General features: G+C 40.2%; 1 protein-coding gene across 1 annotated transcript in view; it reads left to right on the top strand.

Annotated features, from left to right (window-relative positions):
* Nucleotides 1-17365, top strand: part of abcg8 (ATP-binding cassette, sub-family G (WHITE), member 8) — a 38373-nt gene that overhangs the window by 14998 nt on the left and 6010 nt on the right. Inside the window, exons 6-11 of the mRNA XM_055640015.1 lie at nucleotides 5121-5390; nucleotides 11966-12131; nucleotides 12772-12864; nucleotides 12959-13158; nucleotides 13574-13650; nucleotides 15035-15302. Of these exons, the coding sequence (XP_055495990.1) occupies nucleotides 5121-5390; nucleotides 11966-12131; nucleotides 12772-12864; nucleotides 12959-13158; nucleotides 13574-13650; nucleotides 15035-15302 (1074 nt within the window). The remainder of the gene's footprint in view (nucleotides 1-5120; nucleotides 5391-11965; nucleotides 12132-12771; nucleotides 12865-12958; nucleotides 13159-13573; nucleotides 13651-15034; nucleotides 15303-17365) is intronic.

Raw genomic sequence — 17365 nt, forward strand, 5'->3', positions numbered from 1 at the left:
ACCAGAGAATCTTGTTTCTCATGTCTTTTGGCAAACTCCAAGCGGGCTGTCATGTGCCTTTTACTGAAGAGTGGCTTCTGTCTGGCCACTCTACCAGAAAGGCCTGATTGGTGGAGTGCTGCAGATATAGTTGTCCTTCTGGAAGGTTCTCCCATATCCTCAGAGGAACTCTAAAGCTCTGTCAGAGTGACCATCGGGTTCTCGGTCACCTCCCTAACCAAGGCCCTTCTCCCCCGATTGCTCAGTTTGGCCGTGCGGCCAGCTCTATGAAGAGTCCTGGTGGTTCCAAAGTTCTTCCATTTAAGAATGACAGAGGCCACTGTGCTCTTCGGGACCTGCAATGCTGCAGAAATTGTTTTATACCCTTCCCCAGATCTGTCTCTCGACACAATTCTGTCCCAGAAGTTTACGCACAATTCCTTCGTCTTCATGGCTTGGTTTTTGCTCTGACATGCACTGTCAACTGTGGGACCTTATATAGACAGGTGTGCGCCTTTCCAAATCATATCCAATCAATTTAATTTACCACTGGTGGACTCCAATCAAATTATAGAACCATCTCAAGGATAATCAATGGAAACAGGATGAACCTAAGCTCAATTTTGAGCATCATAGCAAAGGGTCGGAATACTTATGTAAATGTGATATTTCAGTTATTTCTTTTTAAGTACTTTGTAAAAAATTCTAAACACCTGTTTTTGTTTCTTCATTCTGGGGTATTGTGTGTAGATTGATGATAAAATAATGGATTTAAGCCATTTTAAAATAAGGCTGTAAAGTAACAAAATGCGGAAAAAGTGGTCTGAATACTTTCTGAACGCACTGTATAGTTGGCTGACAAGTGAATTCAGTCGCTGTATTTCAGATTTGGCTTACTGACACGATCTGAGCGTGTTCTGTACAGACTTTCAGTGGTGTTCAAAGACAGCTTAGCTACAGGCACCTGAACCTGGAGCTGCTCATGGACCATTATTTCTTGTCTGTCTCTTGTGAGAGTGTTATAGTCTTTTGACCCAAGTCCAGTATCCTGGTGATTAGTGTCACTTGGATTTAGCTGTGTTGGGGCAGGCTCGACTACAGGCAAAATGTATCTGCGATTCGTTCTGTACAGCTTTCCTTCTGAGTGAATAACCTGTGGTCGGTTGTAACCTTGTGTGGTCTGTAACCTGACAACCTGTCCTTCCATCAAATGCTGAAGCGGTCGGCTTGATGTGTCATAGCACACTTTTTGTGACAGTCTTTTATTTAGAAGCTGGGCTTTTACCTCCTGAGTCTTATGCATATGTGGTTCAAGCAGCTTCCTTGAGACTGGGAGTAGTACGTGTTTGCCTTGTCATTAGTCTTTGTGCTTGAGATCCAAGCTTTGTGTCATGTGGCACGTTTCTGAGATTGAGGAGGATTAGAAAAACATCAGTTCCGTCTCTGTGAGACTTCTCCACGAATTGTTTAGCGCTGCGGACCGCTCTTTCAGCTAGCCCATTAGATTGGAGATATTCTGGGCTGCTGGTAACATGAGTGAAGTCCCACTGTGTAACAAAGTCTTTAAAGCGCTGGCTTGTGAACTGTCTGGCATTGTCTCATATGAGGGTGTGTGGTGCTCCATGAACTGAAAAGTGTCTCTTAAGTTTTGAGATGACTGTTGCTCTAAAAGCATCATGAAGCAGTTCAATCTCATACCAGCCTGATTATGAGTCCACTAGCACCAAGTACTGCTGATTGTGCCATTCAGAGAACATATGTGGACAAGTAAGCATGTTTAAATTGTTGCCACAGTTGTCCAATGTAGGTCTGGAAGTGGTTCTTTCTGCTGGTGTGATTTTGTGCTGTTACACACAGAGCATGACTGTATCTCCTGCTTGATGTCGTCCGTCATTGTAGGCCTGAAAACGACATCTCTTGCTCTCGGTTTAGTAGCTTCTGCACCAGGATGCCCGCTGTGCATGATGCTGATGTACTCCTTTTGTAGTGAAAAGGAATGACTGCTTTGTGACCCTTCATGATGACCCCATCTTCAATAGTTAATTCTTCTCTAAAAGGAAAATAAGGGCAAACAGCATGTTTGCTAGACCGATCATGTCTGATGATAGTGCTGAGTGTCTGCAGGATCGTGTCATCTGCTGTGTGTCTCTTTAACTCCACAAAGCGTGAAGAGGATATGTAGTTGACTGTCAAGACATCAAAGCTATCCTCCTCATCCGCATGCTGAACTATGGAACTCCTGGGAACTCGAGACAGAGTGTCAGCCAGGTGCATTTGACCTTCTACAATAGATATATTGTACCTTCTACAATAGATATAGTCACAGAAGTGATTGACCTTAACTTCCTTTGCTATTTTATTCATTATGATTCAGTAAATTGGCATAAGATATTTTCTGAGCAAATTCCTCACAATACCTTCCCTGTTACTTTCTTCAGTGTGTAAAGCAAAATCTAAATACACTGTAAATGATTTTCTTACTTTTACCTGCCTCTACATAGATGTTGATATTCTGTGCTGCTTATATTCCTCTAAGGACTTTGAATATCATGTATTCCTGTATTTAGTGCTCTCTTATTAGGTCAGGGGGCTCATGGGGTTCCACGGCTATTCTTAGAGAATGCTCTATATTATCCATCTTGATTGATCAACTTTCCCATCACAATGCATTAGATCAACTGTGAAATCTAGTTCTTTAGTGAAGGGATTTCAATCCTGGGAAAATTCAAATCAAAAATAGAAAAGCATTCTGAAAGATTGCAGCTAATTTTTTAAATGATAAATTCAGTGCAGGCCATCCCAAGGTAATGAACAGGTTCTGATTTTACAGACCCGGAAATATTGTATTGTATTGTAATGAATGGCATCAAAAGTACATAAGACTATTATGAAAGAACAATTACTAAAATGGAGAAACTAATTCTGCTTTTCGTAAGAGTGCTCGTATATATGTACATTGGACTTTTGAATTCAATACGGTGCTCGCTCATATGCACAGGTGTTGTAAGTTGAGTTATTGTAACTTGGGGATGGCCTGTAAGGGGTTTTAGCATATGAGAAAAATGCATCGAAATACTTACTATAGAGAGTCATTAGGATGATGATACTTTATTGTCACTTGCACCTAGCTAGGTGCTGTGAAATTCTTTGTTTTTGCATTAAAAGCAAAAGAGTCGCCACAAAGGCACTGACAAAGTTACAAAAATTATTCATCTCTTCTTCATTGTCCACCCCATCCCTGCTCCCCTTTAGTTCTCGGCACCACGCCATGCCGGGTCCCCTTTAGTTCTCGACCCCCCCCCCACCTCCCCAGTACTGGTCGTCCTTTGCTCTCAGTGGTCCCCCCACACCAGGTCCCCCTTTGTTCTTGACATCAATCCTAATCTCAGGCGCTATCTGTGTGGAATTTGCAGGTTTTCCATGTGACTATAATAAAATAGAAATTGCAGTTGCTGTTTTACACAAAGAAAGACATGAAATACTGGAGTAAATCAGCGGGTCAGGCAGTATTTCTGGAGAACATGGATAGGTGATCTTTTGGGTTGGGACCTTTCTTCAGACTAACCCGCTGAGTTAATCCAGCATGTTCCCTCTTTCTCCATGTATCTTTGTGGGTTTCCCTTGACAGCTCCTGTTTCCTTTGATCACTCTAAATTGCCCCTAGTGTGTGGGAAGGCTGTAAAATCTGGGAGCAGTTGATGAGAATGCGGGGAGAAATAAATATGGGATTAATTGGTGGACCTAAAGGGCCTGTTTCTGAGGGCCCGTCTCGAATAATTCTATGCATTCACTGTTGAAAATGCCCCCCTCCAAATTGTGGTGACAGCTGTGGGGCGGCACAGTGACGCAGTGGTAGAGTTGCTGCCTTACCTTGCCAGAGACCCAGGTTCGATCCTGAGTGCAGTCTGTACGGAATTTGTACGTTCTCCCTGTGACCGCGTAAGTATCCTCCTGGTGCTCCAATTTCCTCCCACACTACAAGACATATAGATTTGTAGGTTAATTGGCTTCATTCAAAATTGTAAATTGTCCCTAGTGTGTATGATAGTGTTAGTGTACGGGGATCGCTGGTCGCTGTGAACTCAGTCGGCCAAAGGGCCTGTTTCCACGCTATATCTCTAAAGTTTAAAGTCTAAAGTTTAGTAACAGTTCCATCTGCAAACATGACCATGGGATCCAGTTAATTATTCCTTTCATTATCTGCTCCTAGCTTGTCTGGAACTCTCCTGAGACTACTAAAATATTTGAGCTCAGCTCAACTTGGCATTCAACATGCTGATCAGTAAGCCCTTTGTGAGTTGTGCTGAACTGAGTAATCTCCTTCATAATATAGACATTAAAAGCTGGAGTAACTCAGCAGGTCAGGCAGCATCTCTGGAGAACATGGATAGATGATGTTTTGGGTCAGGCCCCTTCTTCAGACTGATTTCAGGGGGGTGCACGGAAGAAAGCTGGAAGAGAGAAGGGCCAGACAAACCACGCCAGCAACAGGTGACCTTGGGTTCTCTGATAGGCAAATTGTTGCACAAAGACTGGAGATAGAAGCAGGTGTGAGCCCAAGTAGCGAACTGTAAAGCTGGTTGAAGGACTTTGGTAGAAGGGGTGGGGGGAGGTACAGAGAAACCAGTGCAAGATCAGCCAGGATCCCCTTCATAATCTAGGCCCACAATGTTTCTGACAGTAGATATTGATAATGATTCTGCTTTGCCCATTTACACCTCCACTAAGCAACATTGCTTAGTAAGGGTGTCAGGGGTTACAGGGAGAAGGCAGAAGAATGAGGTTGGGAGAGAAAGGTAGATCAGCCATGATTGAATGGCGGAGTAAACTTGATGGCCGACTGACCTAATTCTGCTCCTATGACATGAACTTATGAACTTTAACCTTCTCCTACAAAACATTTTGCTTTTAACTTCTTCTGTCTTCCATTCAGTTACAAATTTTCCCTTTTTAGTCATGAAAAGCAAAAAATAGAACTGCAGATGCTGAAAATCTAAAATAAAAAATAGAAATACTCATTAGGTCCGTCCACAGCTGTGGGAAGGGAAACGGTGCTAATGGTGAGATGCAAGCTCCAGTGAAAAGAAAGCAACTATGAAATGTACTTCTTTGGATTCATTATCTTATACTTCTTGTTCCAGGTATTTTAATACTGGATGAACCAACTTCTGGATTGGACAGTTTTACGGCACACAATTTGGTCATGACTCTTTCAAGACTTGCCAGGGGCAACCGATTGATTGCCATGTCAATCCACCAGCCGCGGTCAGACATATTCCATTTATTTGATCTGGTCGTTCTCCTCTCTTCAGGATTAACAACATATTGTGGAACAGCTAGGGATATGATTCCCTACTTTACCTCCATCGGATACCCCTGTCCAAAGTATTGCAATCCTTGTGATTTCTATGGTAAGTAAACAATTAAATGTTTCTTTCAAGTAATTACAAAACTGCAGGGGGGGGGGGGGGGGGGAACGGGAGGTGGAAATTGTGTGTGCAGGGGTCTTGGGAAGGGGAAGAGGGGTGGTGGTTTGCATCAAGAGGCAGTGGTGCTGCTTCTTTCCATGGATCCAGGTTGAAAAAGTTGCACTCCTACACTCCAGAGGTAAATGTTTAACACAAGACTTAAATCATTTTCTGCAAGCCTTTTAAAGACGTGAGTAGGCCATTCACTGTTGCTATAAAGGAGCAGGTGCTAATGCTGAATTAATTTGTTACTCAAAGCTGTAATTTGCATCATATGAGGAAACAAGTGCATCATAAGATTTGTTCCACTGGATACAGGCAGGAGCTTTGTCCATTCTTGCCAGTAATTGAAATAATACGAAGCAAAGGGTGGCATGTCCTGTGTAAGCCAGACCCACTTTCAAGCAGCAGTGCCCTATTTACAATGGCTGCAGACTGTTAAAGTTTGCCCCTGTTAATTAAAATAATGCGTAATTGACTAGGATATAAGAAGCCATTCAAATCCTCAACCCTGTTCAGGCATTCACTATAGTCAGGGCTCATCTAACCCAGGCCTCACTTCTACTTCTGTACCAGTTCCCTGTACCCCTCAATTTTCTTAACTTTGTAATTCTTATTTACTTTTTCTTTAAATACTTATGGTATTTAATGGTTAACTATGTCCAGGATTAGCTACTCTGTGACAAGAACAATGAAATGATCCAAAGATACATAAAGCAAAGTTTGTTCCACAGATACAGATTCCTATCATGCAATAACATCATTTTTTAAAATTTTTTTTAAATTTTCTTTTTATTAGAAGTACAGTAAATTACAATAATACACATCAGATATATCTTATTACATTTGTTGTACCACTTCGTTTTTCGAGCTTTAAAAAAGATAGAAATAAAAGAAGTAAGGAAAGTGAGCAAGAATCGTGAAGGTGCAGGAAAGTGTTGGGGAAAGAAAGCCCCTTAGGGAAGAAGTTAGAGAAGGAAGTAAAGAAAGGAAATAAGACCCTAGAAAGAAAAGGAAAAAAAAAGGAAAAACAATCGCTCTATTGTAACACAAAACTCCGCAGAAAAGGATATACCAACCATATATATATATATTTTTTAATTTATTTTATTTGACAGATCCTGGCACCATTTATATTTTAAATTACTATTGCACATTATGCTTGTAATAGTTCCATAAATGCAGACCACGTCTTTTGGAAGTGGTCTGCTTTGCCTACTAGGAGGAGTCTCATCTCTTCCAAGTGTAGTGTTTCGAACATGTTTGAAATCCACATTTTTATTGTTGGTATTGGAGCATTTTTCCAAAATTTGAGTATAAGCTTTTTTCCCATTATTAGCCCGTAATTAAGTAAGTTCTTTTGAAACACGTTTAATTCGGGGTTACCTTCCGATATTCCAAAAATGATCCATTCTGCTTTTGGTACAAGTTTTATTTTAAATAATTTTGTGAAGATTTCAAATATTTCGTTCCAGAATTTTGGGATTTTTATACAAAAAACAAAAGAGTGCGCTATGGTAGCTTCTTGTGATTGACATTTATCACAAATGGGTGAGACATTGGGGAAAAGTTTATTTATTTTAGTTTTTGAATAATATAGTCTATGTAATGTTTTATATTGAATTAGAGTATGTCGTACGTTGATCGAGCATTTATGCACATATAGTAAGTGTTTATCCCAGCTCTCTTTTGAAATTTTTATAGCTAGTTCTTGTTCCCAGTCTCTTCTAATACCATCGGTTGTAGGTATTTCTATATTTAAAATAATGTTGTATAAGTATGATATTAGATTTGCTGATTCAGCCTTTCTTCATGGCTTCATCCAATAAGTCTGGGGACATGTTATGATAGTCTTTTGTGTATTTTTTCAGGTAGTCACGGATTTGAAGATATTTAAAATATTGATTATTTTTCAAATTATATTTCAGTTGTAATTGTTGAAATGATAATAATGTTCCTAATTCATACAAGTCTCCGAGCGTTTTGATTCCCATTCTTTCCAATAACATAATTGTGCTCCTCAAAGAGGTTTTCATATTTATCCCTTTCCTTTGGAATATTTTGTAAAGTATGTAGGGGAAGTATTTCTGGGTGGATTAACAGACAGACTGTGACGTGACACATACTGTTGTTACTGCAGCCAATTTTTGGAAGGGAGTGAGCCACAAGACTGAAAGGTTTCCATAGGATCATACAAGGTATATTGTGAGAAGCTGCCCTTGAGTGTACAGTGCATTCAGAAAGTATTCAGACCCCTTCACTTTATCCACATTTTGTTACGTTTCAGCCTTATTCTAAAATTGATTAAAGTCATTTTTTATCATCAATCTATACACCCCATAAAAAAAAGTAAAAACAGGAGATTAGAAATTTTTGCAAAGTAATTAAAAATAAATAACTGAAATGTCACATTTACATAAGAGGCAGCGATTACAGCCTCAAGTCTTCTTGGGTATGACGCTTCAAGCTTGGCACACCTGTATTTGGGTAATTTCTCCCATTCTTTTCTGCAGATCCTCTCAAACTCTGTCAGGTTGGATGGGGAGCATCAATGCACAGCTATTTTCAGGTCCCTCCAGAGATATTCGATCGGGTTCAAGTCCGGGCTCTGGCTGGGCCACAAGGACATTCATAGACTTGTCAGAAAGCCACTCCTGAGTTGTCTTGCCTGTGTGCTTAGGGTCGTTGTCCTGTCAGAAGGTGAACCTTTGCCCCAGTCTGAGGTTCTGAACGCTCTGGAGCAGGTTTTCATCAAGGATCTCTCTGTACTTTGCTCCGTTCATCTTTCCCTCGATCCTGACTAGCCTCCCAGTTCCTGCCGCTGAAAAACATCCCCACAGCATGATGCTGCCACCACCATGCTTCACCGTAGGTATGGTATTGGCCAGGTGGTTTCCTCCAGACATGACTTGGCATGCAGGCCAAAGAGTTCAATCTTGCTTTAATCATACCAGAGAATCTTGTTTAAATTATTTTTAGCAAACTCCAAGCGGGCTGTCATGTGCCTTTTGCTGAGGAGTGGCTTCTGCCTGGCCACTCTACCATAAAAGCCTGATTGGTGGAGTGTTGCAGGTATAGTTGGCCTTCTGGAAGTTTCTCCTATCTCCACAGAGCAACTCTGGCACTTTGTCAGAGTGACCATCCTGACCAAGGCCCTTCTCCCCCAATTGTTCAGTTTGGCCGGGTGGCCAGCTCTATGAAGAGTCCTGATGGTTTCAAAGTTCTTCCATTTAAGAATGACAGAGGCCATTGTGCTCTTCGGGACCTGCAATGCTGCAAAAAATGTTTTATACCGTTCCCCAGATCTGTGTCAAGATACAATTCTGTCTCAGAGGTCTACGGACAATTCCTTCATCTTCATGGGGAATTTGCTTTGACATGCACTGTCAACTGAAGGACCTTATGTAGACAGGGGTGTGCCTTTCCAAATCATGTACAATCAATTTAATTTTCCACTTGTGGACTCCAATCGTTGTAGAAACATCTCAAGGATAATCAATGGAAACAGGATGAACTTAAGCTCAATTTTGAGTGTCATAACAAAGGGTTTGAATACTTATGTAAATGCGATATTTCAGTTATTTGTTTTTAATTACTTTACAAAATTTTCTAAACACCTGTTTTCACTTTTTTATTATGTGGTATTGTGTGTAGATTGATGATAAAAATAAATGTAATCCATTTTAGAATAAGGCTGTAACGTAACAAAATGGGGATAAAGTCCGAATACTCTGAATGCACTGTAAGTGGACGTATCCCTTTAGGGTATCAATTCTGTGTTGAGAGCAAGTTTGAAGCCTGCATCTTCTCATGTCTCAAGTTGGAAAGAGTGCAGAGAAGATTTTCTCCAACCCGCTGAGTTACTCCAGCTTTCTGTGTCTTCCGATTTTCAAAGATGTTGCCAGGACTCGAGAGCCTGAGCTATAGGGAGATGATGAGCAGGCTAGGACTATTCCTTGGAGCACAAGAGGATGAGGGGTGATCTTACAGAAGTGTACAAAATTGTGAGTGGAATAGATCAGGTAAATGCACAGTCTCTTGCTCACAGTAGGGGAATCAAGAGCCAGAGGACATAGGTTTAAAGTGAGGGGGAAAAGATTTAATTGGAACCTGTGGGGTAATTTTGTACACAAAGGGTGGTGGGTAGATGGAACAAGCTGCAGGAGGAGGTAGTTGAGGCTGGTACTATCACAACATTTAAAAAACCTTTGGACAGGTACATGTATAGGATATGTTTAGAGCGATATGCAGGTGGGATTAGTGTAGATGGGACATGTTGGGACAATGGGCCTGTTTCCACGCTCCATGTCAAAGCACTGCTTCAACAAGTGAGGTTTTCTACGTCAATATCTACAGCATGGCAAAGTCCAGAACATAGTTTATTTTGTCCAAAATACTCCCAGAAAGACTGCTTACTGATCACAATGTGTTACCTGTCACATACTCCATGTGTTTCCGAATCTGGAGTTGTTTTTCCTTCAGAGAGGTGTATGAAGAGGTTGGGCAGGCTAGGATTTTATTCCTGGAGTGCAGGATGCTATGGGGTGATCTTATAGTGGACTATAAGTTCATGAGAGGAACAGATAGGGTGAATGCAGACTTTTTTTTCCAGGATAGGGATACCAAGAGGTAGTGTGCGTCATTGACTATTTGTATCCAGACACTAAATTTGAGAGGATGTATTCAACACCTAACTTTTGTTCTTGGCCAAGTAGTGGAAAACCTTATTTTTGAAGTTCACTCAGGTATCTAGTACATAGATCAGATGTGGGGGAAACTAAAAAAGGACCTCTGGATTATTTTGTCAAGTGATATTGTGTCATTATTTTCATGTTAGGTTAACATACCCTGACCCATTGTTAGATGGTTCTGCCCTTGTCAAAGTACATGGCACAACAAAAAAATGTAGCACTTGAGTCAGACCATGGAGGCCGATTGATAGCCAGGGAACCATATGAAAGAGGCTAGATTCGTCAGGAAAAGATGGAGAAAATTAAATTGAAATAAACAAAATATTATTTATTCCTATTGCAAACGCAGCTTCCAGTTATCTGTCACTTTAATTCTCCAACTCATCCATTGTGAATTATCTATCTTTAGCCTCTCACACTGTTCCAATGAAGCCCAACGTAAGCTCAAGGAATAACATCTTATCTTTCAATCAGACACATGGCAGCAAAGGCATTAATGCTGAGTGCTGAATTCAACAATTTCAAATAGCCTGCATTTCCAGTTTGTGTTGGACTGACCAATTATTTTGGAAGCTCATCCACATAATGTCTGAAGAAGGGTCCTGACCTGAAAGTTACCTATCCATGTTCTCCAGAATAACCCTCTGAATTATTCCAGCACTTTGTGTCCTTTTTTGTAAACCAGCATCTGCAATTTCTACAACTTATAATGTAACCCCATTTTTCTCTTGCCACAAATGCTACCCTTCCTGCTGGGAATTTCCAGCATCCTTTGTATTTCAGATTTCTATTAGCTGCAGTACTTTGCTTTCTCACATTTCTGACATTTTTTTCCTTTCTCTTCATTCATCTATAACTCAAAATGTCATCACATGTTGTTTCTTTTGGTCTCTCTTAATCTCTCATCCTAATACAGGATTATCTTCTCTTTCATTTCCATTCTCTGTGACTTAAAACACCTCTGATCTCTACCTTTAGTTTATCTTATTGTTTAATGTTATGTGTACCAAGGTACAGTGAAAAGCTTTTGTTGCATACTAACTAGTCAGTGGAAAATCTCTACATGTTTACAATCAAGTCATCCATAGTGTACTGATACATGATAAAAGGGAATAAAGTTTAGTGCCCAGTAAAGTCCGATTAAAGATAGTCCGAGGGTCTCCAATGTGGTAGATAGTAGCTCAGGACCGCTCTCTAGTTGTTGATAGGATGGTTCAATTGCCTGAAAAGCATTGGGAAGATACTGTCCCTGAACCTGAGGTATGCATTTTCACACCTCTGTTTTCCTTCTGGTTATCAATCTGAGTTGTTTACTCTCCAAAGATGCAACCTGACCTGTTGAGTATTTCCATTATTTTCTGCTTCAATTTCTGTATGATTTGTTATGTTAGTTCCACGCTGAATCTCTGCTCAAAGTTACATGATGAGGAAGGAGATAAAAGAAGATGGAATGAACTGAAATAAAGATGATATGAAAAAATATAATTATTTTAAATTCTGGAGAAGCTGGATAATTCCAAGAAACGTCTGAAGAAGGCTCCTGACCCTAAACGTTATCTATCTTTGTACTCCTAAGATGCTGCCTGACTAACTGAGTTACTCCTGCACTTTGTGTGTTCACCTCCAAGACATGTCTTGATTTGTGTACTTAACTCTGTGTACTTGCTAGATGTTCCTGACTGAATTACCTCTTAATAATGGTCAACTTTGAAAGGCTCACCTACCTTTATCTCAAAATTTTGGCCAAAATTGTACAAAAGTAATTTTGTTGTTATTGTTTTGAATTATCAGTAGTCATTCTCAGAAGCATTATGTTGCCTCCTGCAGTTGACCTTACCAGCATCGATAGGCATTCCGAAGAACAGGAGCAACTTACTCAGGATAAAGCTGACAGACTTGCTTCCATATTTTGGGAAAAAGTCAGAGACGCAGATGATTACACATGGAAATCTAATACCTGTCAGGCCTCTCCAAATAAGAGCAACACTCTAAGGTAATATGGTGAAGTGAAGCTTCAGAGCTGTAACGGACTCTAATATCATCGCTACAATTTTGTATCCCTGTGGATTTACCATATAAATTCAAAACCAAAACAAATTCTCCCCAATGGGAGAAGCAGAAGATGACAATAAACAACAGATATTGGAGGATGGCTAAGGAGATGTTTGAGGAGGAAAGTTTATCATGGGAAAAGCCTCTGAAATGACAGAATGTGGCGAATTGAAGGTGGAGAAACGGGAAAGAAAACCTGTTGGCTTGCTCTTTTTAACTGATAAAATTGGAATATTAAATACATTATGTATGCAAATGTAATTTAAATGTATTGAGTTTTTTAGTGATTGTGTCAAATACAAGGCTTTAAAATGTCTATTTTTTTTAAGATCAGAAGAACATTTGATCTTCTGAAAATTATTTCTTTTCCATGTGGTTCATGAATTATTTATGGATTTATTATGTAAATATTAACTACAGTCATTGGATACGAGGCAAACTGAATTAATCCATGTCAAATACAGTTTCTAAACAGTAATTTTGCATATAATAAGTCTGTGGAAATATTGAATATAAATCTTAAACAAAATATCTCAAACACATTGCTCATGTTTTTCAACCTCATTTAAAAATTCTTCTAGCGCCTCCCTGACTTCTGACAAGATTATTAACATTAACTCAGAAACTATGGACAAATTGGCTGGGCACTTCAGGCAGTTTTCTGTCTTATTGAGGTAGAAAAGTTAAATTGCAATTCTAAACTTTTTAAATTAATAAAACCCAAGATGTAAGTTTACAGCTTTTAAACTAATTTTTATTTTGTACCAGTCGACAGGTTTCTAATGACTTCAGAGATTTGCCAACTTTAGCTGTCCATGGATTTGAGGCACTGTTGATGTCTTTACTGATTGGGTTTTTATACTACAGTGAAGGTCACAAACAAATATCTTTTCAGGACACAGTGGCATTGTTGTACCTGATAGGTGCGCTCACACCGTTTGCAGTTGTTTTAGATGTTATTGCTAAATGTAAGTTTTTTTAATTGTCTATATTTTAAAGATTTTAATTCAATATTTCATTTTAAATGCAATCACAATTTTAAAAAAAAACTTTGGGATCTTTCTGTGTCCAGATTATCTGTTTTATTGCCAAATGGTATAGAGTTATTATACTTCAAAAACATTTGACTGTGGTTGAGAAAAATGCTGTAATAATGCAACCCAATAAATGTCAGAAGGTTAGTTAAAAAGGCTGTAACAAAACTAAAAGTAGGAGAATAAGCAGAAGAGTCAGAGTCATACAGCACAGAAACAGGCCCTTCAGCCCAACTCATCGACAATGCTAGTCAGCATTTTCCTACTTGTAGACCATATCCAATGGTAAGATCACTTACATTGTTAACTTTGTTTGATATGGACACAATTATCATTTTTCTTTTCCTAGGTCATTCAGAAAGGGCAATGCTTTACCATGAGTTGGAGGATGGGCTGTATTCCGTCACTTCCTATTTTTTTGCAAAGGTAACTTAACCTTCACTTTTCTGACTGAATCAGATGCACAGAGAAAAACAAACAAATGTCTATAAGGAAAATATGGAAAAAAATTTGAAGATGGAAAACCGTCTTCATAAACTAAATGATTTTCTATATGGGAGAACATCATATGCAATTGGCTCTAATAGGAAAAATAAAGGGTTCTGATTAGTAAGGGACTCATGAATCCTGATTTTCTACTTGGGTGGATACCTGATCTGTTTCATACTAAATGTCCAATGTGTTCTTACATGGTAACCCTAATGTAAGCCTAATGGGTCTGTCCCACATAGGTGACTTTTTAGGCGACTGCAGGAGACTATGCAGTCGCCACATGTTGGTAGTTGCCGGGGAGTCGCCTTCATGGTCGTGAGGATTTCCCGCATTCTGCGGCCTGATTATGGTCGCCGCAAATATTTCAACGTTGAAATATTAGCGGCAACTAGAATGAAGCCGCCATGGAGAGTAGCGAGAATTCTGGTACAGTAGGTGGGTCGCCAGGAGGCTCCCCCCGCTTGCCCTGTCCCCCGCCTGCATAATGGGCTGGTGAAGGAAGTGATGTGTTTGTGTGTGTTCCACTCTGACAGTCGCCGTTCCAGTTGCCGGTGTTTCAGGCAACTGCCGGCAACTTGAGAGTCGCCGGCAGTCCACTGAAAAATCGCTTAAGTGGGACAGGCCCATTAGAATCACGACAAAAAAAAAAAAAAAAAAAAAAAAAATTTGTTCGGCACGGACTTGTAGGGCCGAGATGGCCTGTTTCCGTGCTGTAATTGTTATATGGTTATATGGTTAAAATGCCACCTATGTTCACTGGACATGCTGCCTGACCTGCTGAGTCACTCCAGTATTTTATGTCTTATTAAGCCTAATTTTGTTTCTGTTTTCAAGGAGAGCATTGAAAGGAAGAGTAGGTGGGTGATGGTTCAGCAGGCTAGAATTGACTAAAAGATTGCTTCTTTTGTGACTGTAACTGTCTCCACAACAGCAGCAAGCCAAAACTGTTAGGCAATGGAACTATCCACTGAACTTCATTTGCTAATGAAAGTCATAAAACTGCAGATAGAGTCATAAAGCGTGGAAACAGGCCCTTCAGCACAACCTGCCCAAGCCAACCAAGATGGCCCATCTACATTAGTCCACCTGCATTTGGCCTATATTCCTCTAAACCTTTCCCATCAATGTACCTTTCAAAATGGCTTTTAAATGTTGTTATAGCACCTGGATGCTGGAAATCTGAAATAAAAACATAAAATGCTGTAAACACTCAGATATCAGGCAGTATTCGTGGAAAAATAAATAGTTGAAAAATTTTCTTATTTAAATTTAATTTCAGTTTATGTATTACTAATTGATATTTCCTTTTGTTCCACAGGTTTTGGGGGAACTCCCAGAACATTCTGCTTTTGTAATAATTTATGGCGTGCCTATCTACTGGATAGCAGCTCTCAGGCCCGAGGCCAGTCCTTTCATCCTGAATTTTCTGCTGGTGTGGCTGTTGGTTTATTGCAGCAGAGTAATGGCTCTGTGGGTCTCAGCACTGCTACCCACGCTGCAGTTATCTTCTTTAATAGGAAACTCCCTTTTCACAGTTTTCTACTTGACAGGAGGTTTTGTCATTAGTCTAAAAAATATGTGGACAGGTAAGCATGTTTAAATCCCATCATAGAATCCTGTAGGAATAATTTGTGATAAATATGTAACAATAGAACTATCTAATCACAAATAAGGCAGATTACATTAAAGTGAATCCCATTCTTCTCTACAGATCCTCTCAAGCTCTGTCAGGTTGGATGGGCCACTCAAGGACATTCACAGACTTGTCACAAAGCCACTCCTGTGTTGTCTTGGCTGTGTGCTTAGGGTCGTTGCCCTGTTGGAAGGTGAACCTCCGCCCCAGTCTGAGGTCCAGAACACTCTGGAGTAGGTTTTCATCAAGGATCTCTCTGTACTTTGCTCCATTCATCTTTCCCTTGATCCTGACTAGTCTCCCAGTTCCTGCCGCTGAAAAACATCCCCACAGCATGATGCTGCCACCACCATGCTTCACCGTAAATATGGTATTGGCCAGGTGATGAGCGGTGCCTGGTTTCCTCCAGACATGATGCTTGAAACCAAGTTCAATCTTGGTTTCATCAGGACTAGAGAATCTTGTTTCTCATGCCGGTTGCTCAGTTTGGCCGGGCGGCCAGCTCTATGGAGAGTCCTTGTGGTTCCAAAGTTCTTCCATTTAAGAATGACAGAGGCCACTGTGCCCTTTGGGACCTGCATGCTGCAAACATTTCTAAACACCTGTCTTCGCTTCTTCATTCTGGGGTATTGTGTGTAGATTGATGATAAGAAAAATGAATTTAATCCATTTTAAAATAAGGCTGTAACATAACAAAACGTGGAACAAATGAAGCGGTCTGACTACTTTCTGAATGCACTGTACCAGTAGAGGTAGGTGAGGCAGGTGCTATGACAAAATGTAAGATATTTGGACAAGTTACATGGATAAGAAGGGTTTAGAGGGATATGGGCCAAACGCGGGGAGCTTGGACTAGAATAGATGAGGCATCTTGGACAGGTTGGGCCCAATGGCCTGTTTCCATGCTCTATGACTCTATATTAATGAATTAAATGAGGATCTGGGTGACATGATTGGTAAGTTTGCAGGCAATGGAGTAATTGTAACATGGACAACGAAGAAGGTTGTTTAAGGTTTCAATTGAAGAGGTGAACAAACAAATGGCTGACGGAATTTAACTCGGACAAGTGTGAATTGATGATTTTCGGAAGTTTAATCAGGTCAGGACATATACTGTGAATGGTATGACCCGGCGAGTGTTACCTTGGGGTACAGAGACATTGTTCCCTGAAGTTGGAAACTCAGGTGGTGGAAGTAGGCGTATGACGTGCTTGCCTGAACTGGCTGAGGCATTGAGTATAAACATTGGAACGTCATGTTATAGCTGTACAAAACATTTGGGAGTATTATATACAGCTCTGGTCACCACACTATAGGAAAGATCTGATTAAGTTAGAAAAGATTTACAGGTACAAGGATGTTGCCTGGACTGGAAGGCTGGAGTCAAAAGGAGAGATTGGATAGGCTATTGCTATCAGCAAAGGTGGCTGAGGGGTGACTTTACAGACATTCACAAAATTAGGAGGGGCACAGATAGCTGAGATGAGTCACAGCCTTTTCCAAGGATAGCGAAGGATAAAGGACATAAATTGAAGGTGGAAGGGAAAAGATTTATACGAGAGCTCAGAGCCAGATGTTTCATAAACAGGATGGTGGATATATAGAACAAGCTGCCAGAAGATGTAGAAACATAGACATAGAAACATAGAAAATAGGTGCAGGAGTAGGCCATTCGGCCCTTCGAGCCTGCACCGCCATTCAATATGATCACGGCTGATCATCCAACTCAAATGTAGTGGAGGTAGTGGAGGTGGGATACAATTACAGCATCTGTAAAACATTTATGTGGGTCAAATGGAGGCAAATGGGACGAACTTGGGTGGCACTATGGACTGAAAGGCCTGTTTCCATGCTGTATAACTATGAATCTTATTTTCTGGTTTGGAAGCTGAGTGGGCAGTTATACATTTTCTATTTATTTTTAAAATTTTCAGGAATGAGGGGCTTTTACACAAATATATTTTTTACAAATGTCTCCATTGTTTCATTTTGTTAGATATTTCATATAGGTTTTGT

Source organism: Leucoraja erinacea, chromosome 8, assembly GCF_028641065.1.
Source record: "Leucoraja erinacea ecotype New England chromosome 8, Leri_hhj_1, whole genome shotgun sequence".
Lineage (NCBI taxonomy): Eukaryota > Metazoa > Chordata > Chondrichthyes > Rajiformes > Rajidae > Leucoraja > Leucoraja erinaceus.